This window comes from Procambarus clarkii, chromosome 70 (genome assembly GCF_040958095.1).
Source record: "Procambarus clarkii isolate CNS0578487 chromosome 70, FALCON_Pclarkii_2.0, whole genome shotgun sequence".
Taxonomy (NCBI): Eukaryota; Metazoa; Arthropoda; class Malacostraca; order Decapoda; family Cambaridae; genus Procambarus; species Procambarus clarkii.
The window spans coordinates 5,477,444-5,498,261 of record NC_091219.1 but is presented as its reverse complement, the minus strand read 5'-3'; the positions used below and the strand labels follow the sequence as shown (position 1 = coordinate 5,498,261).

The window sequence follows — 20,818 nt, the reverse complement described above, 5'->3', positions numbered from 1 at the left end:
TTGAATGCCGACCTGCAAGAATAGAGACCGTCGCTCTACACTGGGTAAGTGTTAGTGTAAGTGTACTCACCTAAACTGTCATACATGGCTGGGTAAGTCCAAGTTATCATGATCCCTGATAGCATCATGGCCTATATCCTGCCCAGGAGAATTCTGCACTCAAGCATGCTGTTGACTGAAACCGGATGTACAGCATTGTCTACAGTGTAAATCGAAGTTGTTTGGAAGAGAAGGCATGATATGGCACTGAGCAACATTTTAGGTGGAAAGAAAGATGGCGACGATGGGAGACATTCTCAAGGAGGAAGGAGCTGGATGATGTCATTACTGACCAATGAGGGAGGAGCTGGATGATGTCATCACTGACCAATGAGGGAGGAGCTGGATGATGTCATCACTGACCAATGAGGGAGGAGCTGGATGATGTCATCACTGACCAATTAGGGAGGAGCAAGGCCGTGATGTGATACGAGCTAAGGCTCTGTGATTGGTTATGAAGTCATTTGCGAGTGTAAAGTCGGAGGGGTCACACGTTACTCGTCGCTACTCCCTAATTTAAGATATAGTTCTACATAAGGGAAGCTGTGACAGAGACAATTTCTGTCAAGGAATGAGTCTGGTGTCCACTGTGGAACCTATTATAGGTTTTGTATGACCCAGGTGAGGAATGTGACAAGTAAAGCAAGGTTGTTGCCTGTGTCTGACCGCCACACGCAAGTCAGGAAGAAAAATTTTGATGACCAGTCAGACATTGTGTTGCTAGCCTGGTGAGGATTCGTCAGAGGGAGATCCACCCTTGAGTAAAATGGGGTGATCCACCAGGAACCGTTTGTTATCTATAGTCAGCCCGTCCTCATAAACAAAGGCCAAAGTCCATTTCAAGCACCCGACAAACACCTGTTTATGAATGAAAAACGTTTTACACACGACTCCCAACTGATGACGTTCGAACATTTCTCGAGCAGTGCTTCGCTGACGTCTTCTGTTTGAATCACAATTCTATAAACAGCCCGTCCTCCAAACAAAGACTCAATAGTGATTCCATGCACCCCCCAAACCCCTTGTTTATGAATGAAAAACGATTTACATACGACTCAACTGATTTCGTTCTGACACTTCCGGAACAAGTGCTTCACTGACGAATTTTGTTCAAACCACAAAGCTAAGAATGCTTAATCCTCGTACCAATATTACAAATTATCGCCAACAGAACCTAAACACCTAACCTATGCCTATATATGCACAATATATAAATATATTTATATCTATATAAATAGAATGTAAATGTTCGTTTGTTCAAAATCGCTAATCTCCGAAAGTTCTTCACTGATTGATTTGAAATCTTCACACAACGTTTCATTCGCATCCGAGTAGGTTTTTATATAAACACTATATAGATGTCACGTCTGTGGCGGGAAATACATGCTTTTTTGAAAAACTGTGTTTTTCATGCTTTTTTCATGTGAGGGAAATCTTCGAAACCTCTTTACCGATTGCTTTGAAATTTTGACACAACGATGCATTCGAATAGGCGCGTGTTTTTATATGCCTACTATATACATGCCTCCCCTGTGACTTTTTTTTTTTTTTTTTAGATATATACAAGAGTTGTTACATTCTTGTACAGCCACTAGAACGCGTAGCGTTTCGGGCAGGTCCCTGGAATACGATCCCCTGCCGCGAAGAATCGTTTTTTCATCCAAGTACACATTTTACTGTTACATTAAACAGAGGCTACAGTTAAGGAATTGCGCCCAGTAAATCCTCCCCGGGCCAGGATACGAACCCATGACATAGCGCTTGCGGAAGGCCAGGCGAGTGTCTTACCACTACACCACGGAGACATTAAAAAACATTTTTTTTTTTAAAAACAGCACAATCTGTTGGATGAAAGAGCAACACACGCTGTAATCTCCAAAAGCTCTTCACCGATTGCTTTAAAATTTTGACACAAGGTTCCATTCGAATACGTGCATGTTTTTATATACCTACTATATAGATGTCACATCTGTGACAGGTAAAAATAATTCTTTTTTTATGAAACAGCGCCATCTGTTGCACGTAATATCAACACACGCTATACTAAATGTGTTAAGACATTTCAATGTTTTTGATTGCATTGATAAATAGAATTTTCTTGGATTTTTATTTATTTTTATTTTTATTTAATTATTTTGTGTGACATTGCATTGGAATTGAGCTGTGTTGTTTACCATACCGGGATGGGTAATGGTGGGGAGGATGAGGGGACGAGGGAGTTGGGGAGGGTGGGAACGAGGGGACATGAGAATGGAGAATGGTGGGGACAACAAGGGGACAGGAGAGTGGGGGATGGTGGGGAGGATGAGGGGACAGGAGAGTGGGGAATGGCAGGGACGATGAGGGCGATGGAGTGGGGAATGGTTAGGAGGACTAGGGGACACTAGAGTGGGTGATGGTGGGAAGGATAAAAGGATGGGTGAGGGAAGGAATGGAGGGATGGAAAAGGGGACGGAGTAAGTGGAGAATGGCTGAGAAACAAGAGGGATGGGGGAGTAAGGAATGGTTGGGAGGACGAGGGGACAGGGAAGGGGAAATTGGTGGGAGGACTGGGAGACAGGGGAAGATTGCTGTAGCTTAGCAACGCACATGTGTTGATTTTGATTTATTTCAAAATCAAATTATTGCTGTGGCTCAGCAACGCACATGCGTTGCTGAGCCACAGCAACTCGTTGCCGGGTACAGCTAGTTACATTATATTTGCTTGGGTTAAACTCTAACAACCATTCCTGCAGCTTATCCAGGTCTTCTTGAAGCCTCAAGCTGTCCTCCTCTGTCTTAATCCTTCTCATAATTTTGGCGTCGTCAGCAAACATTGAGAGGAATGAGTCTATACCCTCCGGGAGATCATTTACGAATATCAGAAACAGGATAGGTCCGAGTACAGAGCCCTGTGGGGCTCCACTGGTGACTTGACGCCAATCTGAGGTCTCACCCCTCACTGTAACTCTCTACTTCCTATTGCTTAGGTACTCCCTTATCCACTGGAGCACCCTACCAGTTACTCCTGTCTGTTTCTCCAGCTGTGGTACTGATAAGAGGTACTCTGCCTCTTATCAGCCTCTTATAGGGTACTGTGTCAAAGGCTTTCCTACATTCCAAGAAAATGCAGTCCGACTATCCTTCTCTTTCTTGCTTAATCTTTGTCACCTGATTTTAGAATTCTATTAGACCTGTAAGACAAGATTTACCCTCCCTGAACCCATGTTGATGGGTTGTCACGAAGTCCCTTCTCTCCAGATGTGTTACTAGATTTTTTCTCACGATTTTCTCCGTCACCTTGCATGGTGTACAAGTTAAGGACACTGGCCTGTAATTCAGTGTCTCTTGTCTGTCACCCTTTTTGTATACTGGGACTACATTATCCGTCTTCTATATTTCTGGTAGGACTCCCGTCTCCAGTGACCTACTATACACTATGGAGAGTGGAAGCAACGTGCTCCTGCACACTCTTTCAATACCCATGGTGAGATTCTGTCCGGGCCAACAGCCTTTCTCACGTTCAGATCCAACAGATGCCTCTTGACCTCATCTCTTGTAATTTTGAACCCATTCAAGGCCGCCTGGTTTACTAACTCCTCTCCTAGCACAGTGACCTCACCTTGTTCTATTGTGAAGACCTGGAACTTCTTGTTGAGTTCTTCACACACCTCTTTGTCATTCTCTGTGTACCTGTCCTCACCGGTTCTAAGTTTCGTCACCTTTTCCTTCACTGTTGTTTTCTTCCTGATGTGATGTGACTGTGGAGTAACTTTCGTTCGGTCTTGGCTTTATTACCTTTATCATTTTCATACTTTTCTCGGCTTCTCTTCTCACACTAACATACACGTTCCAGGTTCTCTGGTATTTCTCTCTGCTTTCTGGTGTTCTGTTATTTCTGAAGTTCCTCCACGCCCTTTTCATCAGTTCCTTTGCTTTTATACATGTCCTCTTAAACCATGGGCCAACAAACCTGTTTACTGCCCCTCTGACACTATTGGGTGACATAGTCCATCATATCTTGTACAGACTTAGTTCTGAGTTCTGTGTCCCAGAGTATATCCCTTAGGAATTTTCTCATCTCCTCATAATTTCCCTTTTGGTATGCAGGCCCTTTGTTACCCAGTTCTTTTTGGGGAAGATAATTCGTAGCTCTACCGGGTACTCAAAGATCAATAAATACACTGTGATCACTCATTCCCAAGGGGGCTTCCAACTTAACATCCCATATATCCGACTCATTTAGGGTAAATATCAGATCAAGCATAGCTGGTTCGTCCTCTCCTCTCATTCTTGTCGGTCCCTTGATGTGTTGGCTTAGAAAGTTTCTTGTTGCCACATCCAGCACGTTAGCTCTCCATGTATTCGGTCCTCCACGTGGGTCTCTGTTCTCCCAATCTATCTTTCCGTGGTTGAAATCTCCCATAATTAGTAGTCTGAATCCGTTCCTGCTAGCGACAGACGCTGCTCTCTCTATAATATTAATGGTGGCCATGTTGTTTCTATCATATTCCTGTCTGGGTCTTCTAACGTTTGGTGGGGGTTATATATGACTACTTCTACTATTATAATTTTTTGTCCTCCAATTGCTATGGTACCGGTCATGCAGTCACTCAAATCTTCACAGCCCTGAATAACCATTTCTTCAAAACTCCTGCCTTTTCTTATCAGCAGAGTTACACCACCTCCTCTTCCTTCTCTCTCTTTCCTCACTACATAGTAGTCCTGTGGAAACCCTGCATTTGTTATGGTTTTCGTTAGATTTGCTTCTGTGAGCGCTATTATGTTTGGGTTTTCATCTAGTGCCCATTCTTCAAGTTCACTTCTTTCATTTGTAATCCCATCTATGTTAGTGCACATGGTCTTGAAGCTCACTTTCTTCTGTTCATTCTCTTGTCCCCTTCTTGGTGAGCGTTCTGCTGATGGAGGAAACTGTTCCATAGATGTGAAGATCTGTGAGGTGGTTAACAGGGTCACAGAGGATTCTGGGGTAGGGGGTGGGGGAGTCAAGGGAAGAGGGGGACAGGTAGGGTATGGGGTAAGGAGGTAGGAAGAACATGGAGGATATGGGGGGAGGAGGGATGAAGGGGGAGGGGGAAAGGAAGGGAAAAGGAAAGGGGGAGGGATGACATGGTGGGAATGGGGGAGGGGTGACAGGGTCGGTAAGGGGTGAGGGGAAAGTGAGCATTTGAGTGGGGGCAGGTAGGGTGAGGGGAAGGGAGGGTTTCTATGCAGAGGGGGTGGTGGTGTTGCCCTCCCCTCTGGTGTTGCTGGGATGCTGGTATTGGGTTCCCCCCCTTGCCTCTGGGAATGTTGTGTTGGGGGACTGTGATTTCCTGGTTTAATTCTCTCTCCCTGTGCTTCTTCCTTGCCTCTGTTGCCATGCCTGTCTCCTCCTTCGTCCTGTCCCTCTGGAGGAATACTATTTTATATTCTTCCACATACTGCAGATGGCTCTCCCTTTCTAGAATATCCTCCTTTGCAGCATCGTTTGCAAACACTATCTTTACCTGGCAGTCTCGGTACTTGTTGTACCAGCCCACCTTGAAAACCTTCTCAATGTTTTTTTCAGCCCCTACCTTCTTTAACCCCTTAAGTATTCTATTCACTGCCTCTCTGTTCTTACTATTCCATTCTTGCCTATTGGAGCCTTCCTCATCTTTGATGCCCACAGCTACCACTGATCTTTTTCTTTCCAGCAGCTGACTGGTGCATCTTGCTGCTTCCTGTGAGGTAGCTGCTTGCATGGCTACCTCCCTCACTGTGGCCATTGTTTTTTAGCTCATTTTCAGTATTTCTGCAAATGTTTCATGCACAGAGGCATTCCCTTCCAGTGAACCATTTCCATCTCCCCTTTGGATGGTTATCTGATTCTCAGTCTCAGTATTTTTCTCTGTGAAGGTTTTAATCTCTTGTTGCTGTCAGCTCACTTTTCAGGTTGTTTATTTTATTCTTTATTTCATGCATCTCCTTCCTGATTTCCTCCCAAACTTGGGCTAACATTTCCTTCATTAGGTCATTTTGACTTTTCCCTTTACCCTTGGTGCGTCCTCCTGCTATTTTTGTTCCTTTCCCTAATATGTTTTGATATGGTTAGCCAGGGGAGGGGGCAGAGAGGAAGAGAAAGAGGAAGAGGAAAAGAAAGAAAGAAAGAAAGAGAGAGAGAGAGAGAGAGAGAGAGAGAGAGAGAGAGAGAGAGAGAGAGAGAGAGAGAGAGAGAGAGAGAGAGAGAGAGAGAGAGGGGGGGGGGGAGGGAGGACAAGAGGGAGAGGGAGGGCAAAAGAGAGAGGGGGGGGGGGAGGGAGGGCAAGAGGGAGAGGGAGGGCAAGAGAGAGAGGGAGGGAGGGAGGGCAAGCGAGAGAGAGAGAGAGGGAGGGAGGGCAAGAGAGAAAGAGAGGGAGGGCAAAAGAGAGAGAGAGAGGGAGGGCCTGAGAGAGAGAGAGAGAGGGACGGCAATAGAGAAAGAGAGAGGGAGGGCAAGAGAGAGAGAGAGAGAGGGAGGGCAAGAGAGAAAGAGAGAGGGAGGGCAAGAGAGAGAGGGAGGGCAAGATAAAGAGAGAGAGAGGGCAAGAGAGAGGGAGAGGGTGAGTGAAAGGGAGAGGGCGAGAGGGCGAGAGAGGGGGAGAGAAAGAGAGAGTGAGAGAGTGACAGGCAGAGACAGAGAGGGCGAGATAGAGAGAGGGAGAGGGGGTGGGGGAGGAGGGAGATAGTATGTTACTCAGGAAGCCAGTTGACGTGCAGGAGGGAAGGGGGGGGGCGGTGTTTTTGGAGAGTGTGGGAGTGGGAAGGGAAGGTCTGGTGCCCTACCCTTCTTGCAGATGTGTGACTAGTTTCCTACCCTGACTGCTTGTGTGTGTGTAGGGATTAACAATATCCAGTTCCCAAGTGAGCTCAGGGGTGAGGTTCCTGCCTCCTCTATCAAGATTACTATTCTATTATTGAATGAAATGCATTATATGTGACTACTATATGATATTATATAAACCTTGCACACTGCTGAAGACTTCAGCAAGAGGCATTTACCAGTCACCACCCACAAGCACAGCCAGGCAAGTATCACAAATAGGGGTACCTATTTGCTGCTAGGTAACAGGGGCATTCAGGGTGAAAGAAACTTTGCCCATTTGTTTCTGCCTTGTGCGGGAATCGAACCCGCGCCACAGAATTACGAGTCCTGCGCGCTATCCACCAGGCTACCAGGCACACAGTTTGTGTGTGTGTGTGTGTGTGTGTGTGTGTGTGTGTGTGTGTGTGTGTGTGTGTGTGTGTGTGTGTGTGTGTGTGTGTGTGTGTGTGTGTGTGTGCGTGTGTGTGTGTGTGTGTGTGTGTGTGTGTGTGTGTGTGTGTGTAAAGGCAGTTCAATTTATTTGATATGTGAAATGTAGGTGAGGCTACAGCCTGGACTCTGGAAGTGAGTTGAGAACCCCATCCAAGGTATTATTTTTTATTTATTATATTTCTTTGTGTTAAATGTTTGCTTGTTTGAAGATTTGTTTCCCCTTATCAATGTGAGATTTTTAAAAGATGAACACGTTGTCCTGCTTAATTATTAATTAGGAGAGAGCCTGGATTCACCTAGATTGTCTTACAAGCCGGGGCAGGGGAAGATAGGCAAGATATATAATGGGTAAATGTACTCACCCAGATTGTCTGACATGGCTGAGGAGGGAATATAAGAAGTAATTATCTTCTGCAGTGTGTATGGATAGTGTACTACTCATCTTGAGTGTCTTGCAGTGGTAAAGCTTCAGCTCTTGCATCAGCTTCAGTTCAGTACCAGTAATGCTTTCTCTTATTATGTGGGGTTTTAAACCCCTTCCATTCAATATGCGCCCCTTAGTCGGGTACCACGATTACTAAATAGTCTGTCCTTGCTTATCTTGTATTATGTATTTGGTGATCATGTCTTCCCATGACCGATCTTCCAGGAACACTAGTCTTTACTTATTAATGTTTTTCCTTGTTACTTATACACTAGGCTCTGGGATCAGTCTGGTGATATACCTGTTAAGAAATGTGATCTTTGTTTTGCCACTTATTAGAGCCTGAGTCTGACATGTGTGGTATACAGCCCATCCTCCTGTTTAGATAGTACTTATAGCAACGATGGGCACCATCGTACGTATATTGGCGTAATGGACAATTACGCCAATCTACGTACGATGGTCCACCTCTTGTACCTATTTTCTTATCTCTTGCATTTTTATTCCTGTACTTTGAACCTTAACACTTGTAAGTTTTTCTTCCTGACACTCTTGGAGAAATCACAGGTCGTTGTCATTTATTCATTGGCATTTTATTCATTTCAATGAATCCATTTTATTTAAAAAAATCCATTTTAAAAAAATACATATCCATTTTTATCTATAAAAATCCATTTTATTTATTCAATGGCATTTAAATGCCATTGTCATTTATTCTCTTCGTCTTGTACCAGAATAAATTTATCATTTTTGCCATAAATTTTCATTTCGAAATTCCACATCTTGTGGGATCTTCCTATAAATTTCCATTTCTATATGCCAGTAGTTTTCCCTGCTGGAGTGAGTGTACTCACCTAGTTGCGCTTGAGGGGGTTGAGCTTCAACTGTCAATCAACGTATACATGTTCCTGAGCTTATTGGGCTCCATCATATCTACGTTTGAAACTGTTTATGGAGTCAATCTCCACCTCAGTTGCCTAGTGCATTCCATCTGTTAACTACTCTGACTAATGTCTCTGTGTCTCATTTGGGTACTCAGTTTTCACCTGTGTTCTCTTGTTCGTGTTCTGCCCCTGATTAATAGTTTGTCTTTGTCCACCCTATCAATTCCTCTGAGAATTTTGTAGGTGGTGATCACGTCTCCCTTAACTCTTCTGTCTTCCAGGGACGTGAGGTTCAGTTCCCGTAGCTTTCCTTCGTAACTCATATCTCTCAGTTGTGGGACTAGTCTGGTGGCAATCCCCTGAATCTTCTCTAACTCTGTCTTGTGATTAACTAGGTACGGACTCCAGGCTAGAGCTGCATACTCCAGGATTGGTCTGATATATGTGGCATGTGTATTTATGTGTGTGTTTGTGGCTGGTTTGTAGGCACAAACCATGTGGTTGGTTTGTAACCAACCACTTGGGATGGACGGTAGAGCGACGGTCTCGCTTCATGCAAGTCGGCGTTCAATTCCCGACCGTCCAAGTGGTTGGGCACCATTCTTTTCTCTAGTCCCATCTGAAATCCTTATCCAGACCCCTTCCCAGTGCTATATGTAGGCCTTTCCCCTGATAATTCCCTTCCCCCTTGTGTGTTTTTGTTTCTTGTATGTGTTTGTTTCCGTCCTATAGTAGTAAGACAGACATCCTCAACTTACTTGGGAATAATTCGCAGCCGAAAGCCCTAGATTCAGTACATGCCAAGTTGTTCCACTTGCCATGGCTGGGGTCATTAGGGTAGTCGATGATCTCTGTGCACCACTCATTGTCCATTGCGTTGGGTTCGCCCGTGTTCCAGTTGGTGTAGTTGTTGAGCTGGCCGTCGCTCCAGCCCCACTGAGCGCTGGTGTCCTCATACTTCAGCCCCAGCCACGTGGCGTCGCTCATGTGCCTCAACAGCTCTGTGGAGGGCTCCCTGGGGTTACATTACTCGCCAAGCCTAACACCTTCACTTTATGAAAGGTGTTACAAATGTCTCACACCTGTGTCTTAAGACGATGTGTACGGACGTGACTCTCTCAGGTAGAGATCAAAAGTGATTATTATTTTACCCAAGAACATTTTCCTACCGAATTTACCAATAAACGTACGCTGCAGGTGCATTATAAATACAAATTATAATTTGTAATAAGAAATATATTGATTATAAACTAATCAATGAACATAGCATCCATAGACGTAATCGCATAATATAATTGGCTTGAGTGATTAGTGAAAGACAATAATTACCTGTGAAAAATGAGTTTTCGTCATCTGAGTGAATACTGACGAGGTCTGCCTCCATGTTGAACCCTTGACACTTGTCACGTGCCTCTTGCCAAGTCATCTCGTAGTCGCTGGCGAAGTAACACTTTTTCTTCTCATATGTCCAGGTCTGTGGGCAAGTTTCTGGAAGAGGGGAAATTGTGTCCAGCTTCAGCTCTACCATCACTACATACACAATTGTTCAAGGGAGATTGTGTCCAGCTTCAGCTCTACCATCACTACATACACAATTGTTCAAGGGAGATTGTGTTCAGCATCAGCTCTAATATCACCATATTCAGAGCCACTCAACCAACTAAACTTTCCTGGTTTAATTTTCATTCAGCATTTTTTCTAGCTTTAGGTTTTATATATCTAATAAATTATTAGATGGAAATATTAAAAGTTTATTTATTAAATAATATATACTAAAAATAAACAACAATAAAACACAATACTTAATAAAACTACTCACATTTTACAGAGTTTAGATCACATAAAAATCACGCAGTAATCGTTACAAAACTAGACTAATTATCATTACACAGACTAATAATACAATTACTGTTAAATGAGTGAGTGAACTTACTGACGTTAATCTTGCAGACGTAATAATTGAGCTGTGAGCACGGCATGTCGTTCCACGTGTACCAGTAGTCTGACCTCTTCTGTTGAGGGGAGGAGAAAATCACTTGTTAACTAATTGTTCTGCAGTTGTTACCACACAGTTATCGTGAACCTTAAAGTCAAAATTGATCTCTCTAATTATGAGAAACTGTATTGATTGTTTTGTATCGGATTCCTATACAACTGTATTATATAGGAATCCGAATCAGTTAATGGTCCAAAGGTGCGATATATAGTGCGGACATTCCTGAATTTACCTGAGGGACCACCAGCTCCAGTGGCCTCGACTGTTGGAGGTAATTCAAAAATCAATTCTCCAAAATTCATTTTTATTTCTAGTCTGACGCGACACTTGAGCGCGTTTCGTAAAACTTATTACATTTTCAAAGACTTTATACATACACAACTGAATAGAACTTACAAATCTCCGATTTGTTTATATCTACATTTGAGTGAGGTGGATGGGGTGAGGTGGTATTTAATAGGGTATTAATTTCATCAACACAAGACAGAACACGAAGCAATGGGTATTGAAATGGAAGTGATTGTAGAAAGCCTATTGATCCATATTTCTTGATGCTTCTATATTGGAGCGGAGTCTTGAGGTGGATAGAATATAGTTGTGCATTAATTGGCTGTTGATTGCTGGTGTTGACTTCTTAATGTGCAGTGCCTCGCAAACGTCAAGCCGACTGCTATCGCTGTATCTATCGATGATTTCTGTGTTGTTTACTAGGATTTCTCTGGCGATGGTTTGGTTGTGGGAAGAGATTATATGTTCCTTAATGGAGCCCTGTTGCTTATGCATCGTTAAACGCCTAGAAAGAGATGTTGTTGTCTTGCCTATATACTGGGTTTTTTGGAGCTTACAGTCCCCAAGTGGGCATTTGAAGGCATAGACGACGTTGGTCTCTTTTAAAGCGTTCTGCTTTGTGTCTGGAGAGTTTCTCATGAGTAGGCTGGCCGTTTTTCTGGTTTTATAGTAAATCGTTAGTTGTTTCCTCTGATTTTTGTCTGTAGGGATAACGTTTCTATTAACAATATCTTTCAGGACCCTTTCCTCCGTTTTATGAGCTGTGGAAAAGAAGTTCCTGTAAAATAGTCTAATAGGGGGTATAGGTGTTGTGTTAGTTGTCTCTTCAGAGGTTGCATGGCGTTTCACTTTCCTTCTTATGATGTCTTCGACGAAACCATTGGAGAAGCCGTTGTTGACTAGGACCTGCCTTACCCTACAGAGTTCTTCGTCGACTTGCTTCCATTCTGAGCTGTGGCTGAGAGCACGGTCGACATATGCGTTAACAACACTCCTCTTGTACCTGTCTGGGCAGTCGCTGTTGGCATTTAGGCACATTCCTATGTTCGTTTCCTTCGTGTAGACTGCAGTGTGGAAACCTCCGCTCTTTTCCATGACTGTTACATCTAGAAAGGGCAGCTTCCCATCCTTTTCCATCTCGTAAGTGAAACGCAGCACGGAACTCTGCTCAAATGCCTCCTTCAGTTCCTGCAGATGTCTGACATCAGGTACCTGTGTAAAAATGTCGTCAACATACCTGCAGTATATGGCCGGTTTCAAGTTCATGTCGACTAAGACTTTTTGCTCGATGGTACCCATGTAGAAGTTTGCAAACATTACACCTAGGGGAGAACCCAAGGCGACCCCATCTACTTGCTTATACATGTGCCCATCCGGGCTCAAGAAGGGTGCCTCTTTAGTACAAGCTTGGAGTAGTTTCCTCAGAATATTTTCTGGTATGTCAAGAGGAGTACAGGCTGGATCACGATACACTCTGTCGGCTATCATCCCGATTGTCTCGTCCACAGGTACGTTGGTAAACAGCGATTCTACGTCCAACGAGGCTCTTATCCCTGTGGCCCGTGTGCCCCGCAGTAAGTCAACAAATTCTTTATATATATATATATATATATATATATATATATATATATATATATATATATATATATATATATATATATATATATATATATTTTTATATATATATATATATATATATATATATTTATATATATATATATATATATATATATACATATATATATATATATATATATATATATATATATATATATATATATATATATATATATATATATATATTTATATATATATATATGTCGTACCTAGTAGCCAGAACTCACTTTTTGGCCCACTATGCAAGGCCCGATTTGCCTAATAAGCCAAGTTTTCCTGAATTAATATATTTTTTCTAATTTTTTTCTTATGAAATGATAAAGCTACCCATTTCATTATGTATGAGGTCAATTTTTTTTTTTGGAGTTAAAATTAACGTAGATATATGACCGAACCTAACCAACCCTACCTAACCTAACCTAACCTATCTTTATAGGTTAGGTTTGGTTAGGTAGCCGAAAAAGTTAGGTTAGGTTAGGTTAGGTAGGTTAGGTAGTCGAAAAACAATTAATTCATGAAAACTTGGCTTATTAGACAAATCGGGCCTTGCATAGTAGGCCAAAAAGTGAGTTCTGGCTACTAGGTACGACATATATACACGTGTTCCTCACGTGTATATATGTCGTACATATGTTCCTTTGGGGCACACGTGTTCCTCACGTGTGCCCCAAAGAATGAGGTGATTTGATAAAATGCTATGCCCAAGATTACCATCCGAGTGCCGGCGGGGAAGTGGTTCAAATAGCCTCGGCTATCACTTCCTTATGTCCGGTCGTGATGGTCAAGCGGATTAAGGCGTCCCTGTACATACCAGTTGTGGGAGTATGGGTTCGAGTCACTTCTGGGGTGTGAGTTTTCAGTTGTATATAGTCCTGGGGACCATTCAGGCTTGTTTGCATTTGTGTTCCTCACGTGTGCCCCAAAGAATGAGGTGATTTGATAAAATGCTATGCCCAAGATTACCATCCGAGTGCCGGCGGGGAAGTGGTTCAAATAGCCTCGGCTATCACTTCCTTATGTCCGGTCGTGATGGTCAAGCGGATTAAGGCGTCCCTGTACATACCAGTTGTGGGAGTATGGGTTCGAGTCACTTCTGGGGTGTGAGTTTTCAGTTGTATATAGTCCTGGGGACCATTCAGGCTTGTTTGCATTTGTGTTCCTCACGTGTGCCCCAAAGAATGAGGTGATTTGATAAAATGCTATGCCCAAGATTACCATCCGAGTGCCGGCGGGGAAGTGGTTCAAATAGCCTCGGCTATCACTTCCTTATGTCCGGTCGTGATGGTCAAGCGGATTAAGGCGTCCCTGTACATACCAGTTGTGGGAGTATGGGTTCGAGTCACTTCTGGGGTGTGAGTTTTCAGTTGTATATAGTCCTGGGGACCATTCAGGCTTGTTTGCATTTGTGTTCCTCACGTGTGCCCCAAAGAATGAGGTGATTTGATAAAATGCTATGCCCAAGATTACCATCCGAGTGCCGGCGGGGAAGTGGTTCAAATAGCCTCGGCTATCACTTCCTTATGTCCGGTCGTGATGGTCAAGCGGATTAAGGCGTCCCTGTACATACCAGTTGTGGGAGTATGGGTTCGAGTCACTTCTGGGGTGTGAGTTTTCAGTTGTATATAGTCCTGGGGACCATTCAGGCTTGTTTGCATTTGTGTTCCTCACGTGTGCCCCAAAGAATGAGGTGATTTGATAAAATGCTATGCCCAAGATTACCATCCGAGTGCCGGCGGGGAAGTGGTTCAAATAGCCTCGGCTATCACTTCCTTATGTCCGGTCGTGATGGTCAAGCGGATTAAGGCGTCCCTGTACATACCAGTTGTGGGAGTATGGGTTCGAGTCACTTCTGGGGTGTGAGTTTTCAGTTATATATATATATATATATATATATATATATATATATATATATATATATATATATATATATATATATATATATATATATATATATATATATATATATATATATGTCGTACTAGTAGCCAGAATGCACTTCTCAGCCTACATGCAAGGCCCGATTTGCCTAATAAGCCACGTTTTTCTGAATTAATATATTTTCTCTATTTTTTTTCTTATGAAATGATAAAGCTACCCATTTTATTATATATGAGATAAAAAAAATTTATTGGAGTTAAAATTAACGTAGATTTATGACCAAACCTAACCAACCCTCCCTAACCTAACCTAACCTATCTTTATAGGTTAGGTTAGGTTAGGTAGCAGAAAAAGTTAGGTTAGGTTAGGTTAGGTAGGTTAGGTAGTCGAAAAACAATTAATTCATGAAAACTTGGCTTATTAGGCAAATCGGGCCAAGCATAGTAGGCTGAGAAGTGCGTTATGGCTACTAGGTACGACATATATATATATATATATATATATATATATATATATATATATATATATATATATATATATATATATATATATATATATATATATATATATATATATATATATATATATATATAATATATATATATATGTAAGTATATTTTGGTAGCAGTGTTTCTTGTAAACATATGTCATTAAATATGACCGAAAAAGTAAGATTAATAATTCTAACACGATTTTTCTCAATATTTCTTATGATTCTTTTCACTGTCGATGGTAATTGAAATACCAATTCTCCAAAATTTTATTTTATTTCTAGTCTGACGTTAGTCAAGACTTGAACGCGTTTCGTAATAACTTATTTCATTTTCAAAGACTTTGGTTTACACACACACAACTATAACCTGCAAACACTAAACAGAGTTCTACTATGCTATCATTTACACCGTGGGTGTGGTGATGATAGTGAGTGTAGTGATGGCGTTGGGTGGGGTAGTGGTGGTGGGTGGGGTGATGGTGATGTGTGGGGTAGTGGTGGTGGTGGGTGTGGTGGTGGTGGTGGTGGGTGTGATGATGGTGGTGGGTGTGGGTTTGATGATGGTGGTGGGTGTGGTGATGGTGGTGGGTGGGGTAGTGGTGGTGGTGGGTGTGGTGATGGTGGTGAGTGGGGTAGTAGTGGTGGTGGGTGTTTTGTGTGGTGGTAGTGGTGGGTGTGGTGGTGGTGGTGGGTGTGATGATGATGGTGGTTGTGGTGATGGTGGTGGGTGTGGTGTTGGTGGTGGGTGTGGTGGTTTTTGGAAAACTTGACTCATGTAAATCATTTAAATTGATACTATTGCCGATAGCTACGAAGGACCACCACATTTTGTGAAAAAGCGGAAAACTAGGTAGAGCAAGTGGTTTGATATTAAATTCATGAACTAGTGTCCTATGGATGTTCTTAATTAACTATATATTGAATATTATAGGGACTGTATATTATGAGTCAAATTCACTCACCCAAAATGGGGGTTACATGCCAAAAGATTAATATATCCCAAGCATGATTTCAGGGTTGGTTCTTCACTGAAGTAAATGTAAATGAAAATTAAATAGATTATATAATAATAATTAGAGGCAAATGTACCTCAAGATACTACAGTAATATGGTAAAATATATAACCAATTCAATGGGTTAATAGTATTGATCTCATTAGGAGATCATTAAGGTAGCTAAGTTATTATGTCTTTCCAAACAACAATTAACAGCTTAGCTGTGAAAATAAGAGATGTGAAATCAGTTGCCACACTCTACTGACGACGTGTTCCGTCGAGCAAGTTGTTGCACGTGAAGATGGAGTAGCCTAATTCCTCGGTTGACGTGGACTCGGGAGCTGTAAGGCAATTACAATGTAGAAATCTTCTACGTAAATAATAAAAGATATAGCTAATAATACGGAATTCTTCCTTATATGTTTTAAACGATATATCTGATACTGTAAAATTCTTCAACAGACATTAATGAAATATATTCCTATATAAATTACGGAATACGGCTAGAGAGTAAATGTACTGGATTTTGCTGGGCCCTTTGCTGGGCCACCAGTTCCCGGTGTAGCATGGAAGAAACTGAGGCCTCCCAGGCCGCCGATTTATCCAGACGTTTTGTCTGCACGGTGTAGACAGGCCGACTCTGCAGCCCCAGTCCTGCCCCTTGGCCGGGCCTGTCTTCTCTGGGCATTAGCCGGGTTCCATTAGCCGAAGGTCCAGCTGTTGATGTCCCAGCTGAAGATGTTCTAGCTGTAGATGTTCCAGCTGGTGATGTCTCGCCAGCTGTCGATGTTACGGCTGTTGTTGTTGCAGCTGCTGATGTTCCAGCTGCCGGTGTTGCAGCTGATGTCGTCCCAGCTGCTGATGTTCCAGCTGCCGGCGTGCCAGCTGTCGATGTCCAGGCGCTATTGTGCCAGCTGTCGACATTCCTGCTGTGGAAGTTCCAGCCGATGCTGTTCTAGCGGCTGATGTTCCGGCTATGGATGTTCGTGCTGATGTGGTTCCAGCTCCTGAAGTTCCAGCCACTGATGTTCTAGTCGTTGTGCACTATCTGTTGGCATTACAGCTGTTGAGACCACAGCGGATGTCGTTCCAGCTGCCGATGTTCCAGCTCTTGATGTTCCAGCTGTTGATGTTCCAGCTGTTGATGTCCCAGCTGTTGATGTCCCAGCTATTGATGTTTCAAATATTGATGTTTCAGCTGTTGATGTTCCAGCTGTTGATGTCCCAGCTATTGATGTTTCAAATGTTGATGTTCCAGCTGCTGACGTTCTAGCTGCGGATATTCTAGTTGTTGATGTTCCAGCTGTTGGCATCTAAATGCTGTTGTTCCAGGCGTTGGTGTATCAGCTGTCGTTGTTCCAGCTGTTGATGTTCCAGCAGCTGAGGTTCCAGCTGCAGAGGCTGGTGTTGTCCCCGGGCCCGCGCCCGGGGACAACATACTACTTCTGCTGCGGTTACTCCCTGTGGCCCGTTGATGTTATTTACTATGTTATATTATATTATTAATTCTAACTCATATTTACGGCTACTGTTTAGTGTTATTTCTTATGTGCTACATCATTATTCCGCAGTGGCCTTACCACCAACTAGATACAGCCACGGTTACAGCCACTGTGCGAGTAGTCACATTCCTAGTTACAGTGGCCAGCCGCTGCTCGCCCTTCGGGGTCCAACCCGTTCTCACACTTTCGTATAGTCAATATTGACTTATTAAATACGTGCATATGTGACATAATAATTTATTGTGAATATTTTAGTTTACCTTGAAAAGCTTCATAGAAAACACCGACCTTACCTAACCTTCTTAGTATGTTAAGATAAGCATCTTATTGCTTCGTAATTAATTGTAATTGATTTAATATTTTATCATTATAATGATTATTCATTATAATTATTCTTTAATACTTTATTGTTATGCATTAGTCACTAATTATTTATCATTCATCCTAATTAGCTATTTGATTCAATAAAATTATTGCTTATCATTATACTATTTATTATTATTATATTATTTATTATTATATTATTTATTATTATAATTATTACATTATTTATTATTATTAATTTATTATTTATTATTATAAAATAAACAAGTCTCCACTGTGAGTGTTTTCCTTCAACCGCAGACAACTGTATTTCCTTGTAATTAGTGTTAAACACCAGTGTTGTACCGTCGCCAGAACTACATCAGTTTCCATAATGTAATGTCCCATATTGTTTATCATCTGCTCTATTCCTTCAACATTTTCTGGTATGTTAGATTACTTATTTTTATTTGTAGATGTTTTTCCACATTATACCTATTAATATTTTGTTATCTAAATCTAAATTATTTTAAGTTTACCCAAAACGCTTTGCGTAGTAGTGGTATAATATTTATGTGTGACCCTGTACCTTCCTCTGACCTTCTTTGTACCAAGATTCTTATGAATATAATTATTTACACAGGTAAATCACAGTAATGCGATAAATCATTAAAAAAATCCACAAGAGCCGTGATGAGGATTCGAACCTATGCGCTGGGCTCACACACTCAGACACACACTCTATAGGCAACTAAGCCATGGTATAGATAAAAAAAAAAAACTGCAACCTTGGATTCTGCTGAACCCACGAGGTTGATGTGGGTTCAGTGAGGCTGAATCCACTGAAGTCGAACCAGGAATTCACTTAATGACCCCCCGTGCACTCTGGCTTCTTTTGACCATGTTGTGGCCTAGTTGTCTAGAGTGTGTGATGGGAATACCCATGCAGTGCATTAGTTCGAATCCTCATCACGGCTCCTGTGGATTTTCTCACTAAAATTAATAATATTATTGTTATTATTATTATTATTATTATTATTATTATTATTATTATTATTATTATTATTATTATTATTATTAATATCGAGAAAATGAATAGGTGCTTTGAGGACGATTCAAACCTGTGCTCTGAGCACTGTCTAATACACGCTCTGTGCAGTAGTAGTAATAGTAGTAGTAATAGTAATATTAGTAGTAATATTAGTAGTAGTAGTAGTAGTAGTATCTTACCTCCGCGCAGTGTTCGACTCCACCTTGGTTATTAGGTTCGCCAGAGTACCAGTTAGTGAAGACGAAGGGCGAGCCGTCCACCCAGTGCCAGTTGGCGCCGTTGTCGTCATCGTGAAGACCCAACCAAATGTTGATGTACCCACTGCTCATCAGCGCTGCGGGAGGACATAAGGTGTTGGTTAGCTCTGTGATGAGCCACTCACCCCAGGCTGACAGACCATGCTGCAGGCTGCAGACCATGCCACAGGTTGCAGGCTGCAAACCATACCACAGGTTGCAGGCTGCAGACCATGCCACAGGCTGACAGACCATACTGCAGATCATGCCACAGGCTGCAGGCTGCAGACCATGCCACAGGTTGCAGGCTGCAGACCATGCCACAGGTTGCAGGCTGCAGACCATGCCACAGGCTGCAGACCATGCCACAGGTTGCAGGCTGCAGACCATGCCACAGGTTGCAGGCTGCACACCATGCCACAGGTTGCAGGCTGCAGACCATGCCACAGGCTGACAGACCATGCCACAGGTTGCAGGCTGCAGATCATGCCACAGGTTGCAGGCTGCAGACCATGCCACAGGTTGCAGGCTGCAGACCATGCCACAGGTTGCAGGCTGCAGACCATGCCACAGGTTGCAGGCTGTAGACCATGTCACAGGTTGCAAGCTGCAGATCATGCCACAGGTTGCAGATTGCAGACCATGCCACAGGCTGCAGGCTGCAGACCATGCCACAGGTTGCAGGCTGCAGACCATGCCACAGGTTGCAGGCTGCAGACCATGCCACAGGCTGCAGACCATGCCACAGGTTGCAGGCTGCAGACCATGCCACAGGCTGCAGACCATGCCACAGGTTGCAGGCTGTAGACCATGTCACAGGTTGCAGGCTGCAGATCATGCCACAGGTTGCAGACCATGCCACAGGCTGCAGACCATGCCACAGGCTGCAGACCATGCCACAGGTTGCAGGCTGCAGACCATGCCACAGGCTGCAGGCTGCAGACCATGCCACAGGCTGCAGGCTGCAGACCATGCCATAGGTTGCAGGCTGCAGATCATACCACAGGCTGCAGACCATACCACAGGTTGGAGGCCTGGTCGACGACCGGGCCGCGGGGACACTAAGCCCCGGAAGCACCTCAAGGTAGGTAGGTTGCAGGCTGCAGACCATGCCACAGGTTGCAGGCTGCAGACCATGCCACAGGCTGCAGGCTGCAGACCATGCCACAGGCTGCAGGCTGCAGACCATACCACAGGTTGCAGGCTGCAGACCATGCCGCAGGCTGCAGACCATGCCACAGGCTGCAGACCATGCCACAGGTTGCAGGCTGCAGATCATACCACAGGCTGCAGACCATACCACAGGTTGCAGGCTGCAGACCATGCCACAGGTTGCAGGCTGCAGACCATGCCACAGGTTGCAGGCTGCAGACCATACCACAGGTTGCAGGTTGCAGACCATGCCACAGGTTGCAGACCATGCCACAGGCTGCAGACCATGCCACAGGTTGCAGACCATGCCACAGGTTGCAGACCATGCCACAGGTTGCAGACCATGCCACAGGCTGCAGACCATGCCACAGGTTGCAGACCATGCCACAGGTTGCAGACCATGCCACAGGTTGCAGACCATGCCGCAGGCTGCAGACCATGCCACAGGCTGCAGACCATGCCACAGGCTGCAGACCATGCCACAGGTTGCAGACCATGCCACAGGTTGCAGGCTGCAGACCATGCCACAGGTTGCAGGCTGCAGACCATGCCACAGGTTGCAGGCTGCAGACCATGCCACAGGTTGCAGACCATGCCGCAGTTTGCAGGCTGCAGACCATGCCACAGGTTGCAGGCTGCAGACCATGCCACAGGTTGCAGACCATGCCACAGGTTGCAGACCATGCCACAGGCTGCAGACCA

The 20,818-nt window shown here is 43.6% G+C and overlaps 1 protein-coding gene across 1 annotated transcript in view; it reads right to left on the bottom strand.

Moving 5' to 3' along the window:
• The window catches only part of LOC123749292 (macrophage mannose receptor 1-like), a 236,043-nt gene that overhangs the window by 49,142 nt on the left and 166,083 nt on the right, over nucleotides 1–20,818 (bottom strand). The window contains exons 20-23 of the mRNA XM_069311889.1: nucleotides 18,908–19,062; nucleotides 10,539–10,617; nucleotides 9,935–10,093; nucleotides 9,364–9,606 (exon numbers count right to left, since the gene is read on the bottom strand). Coding sequence (XP_069167990.1) covers nucleotides 9,364–9,606; nucleotides 9,935–10,093; nucleotides 10,539–10,617; nucleotides 18,908–19,062 — 636 coding nt within the window. The remainder of the gene's footprint in view (nucleotides 1–9,363; nucleotides 9,607–9,934; nucleotides 10,094–10,538; nucleotides 10,618–18,907; nucleotides 19,063–20,818) is intronic.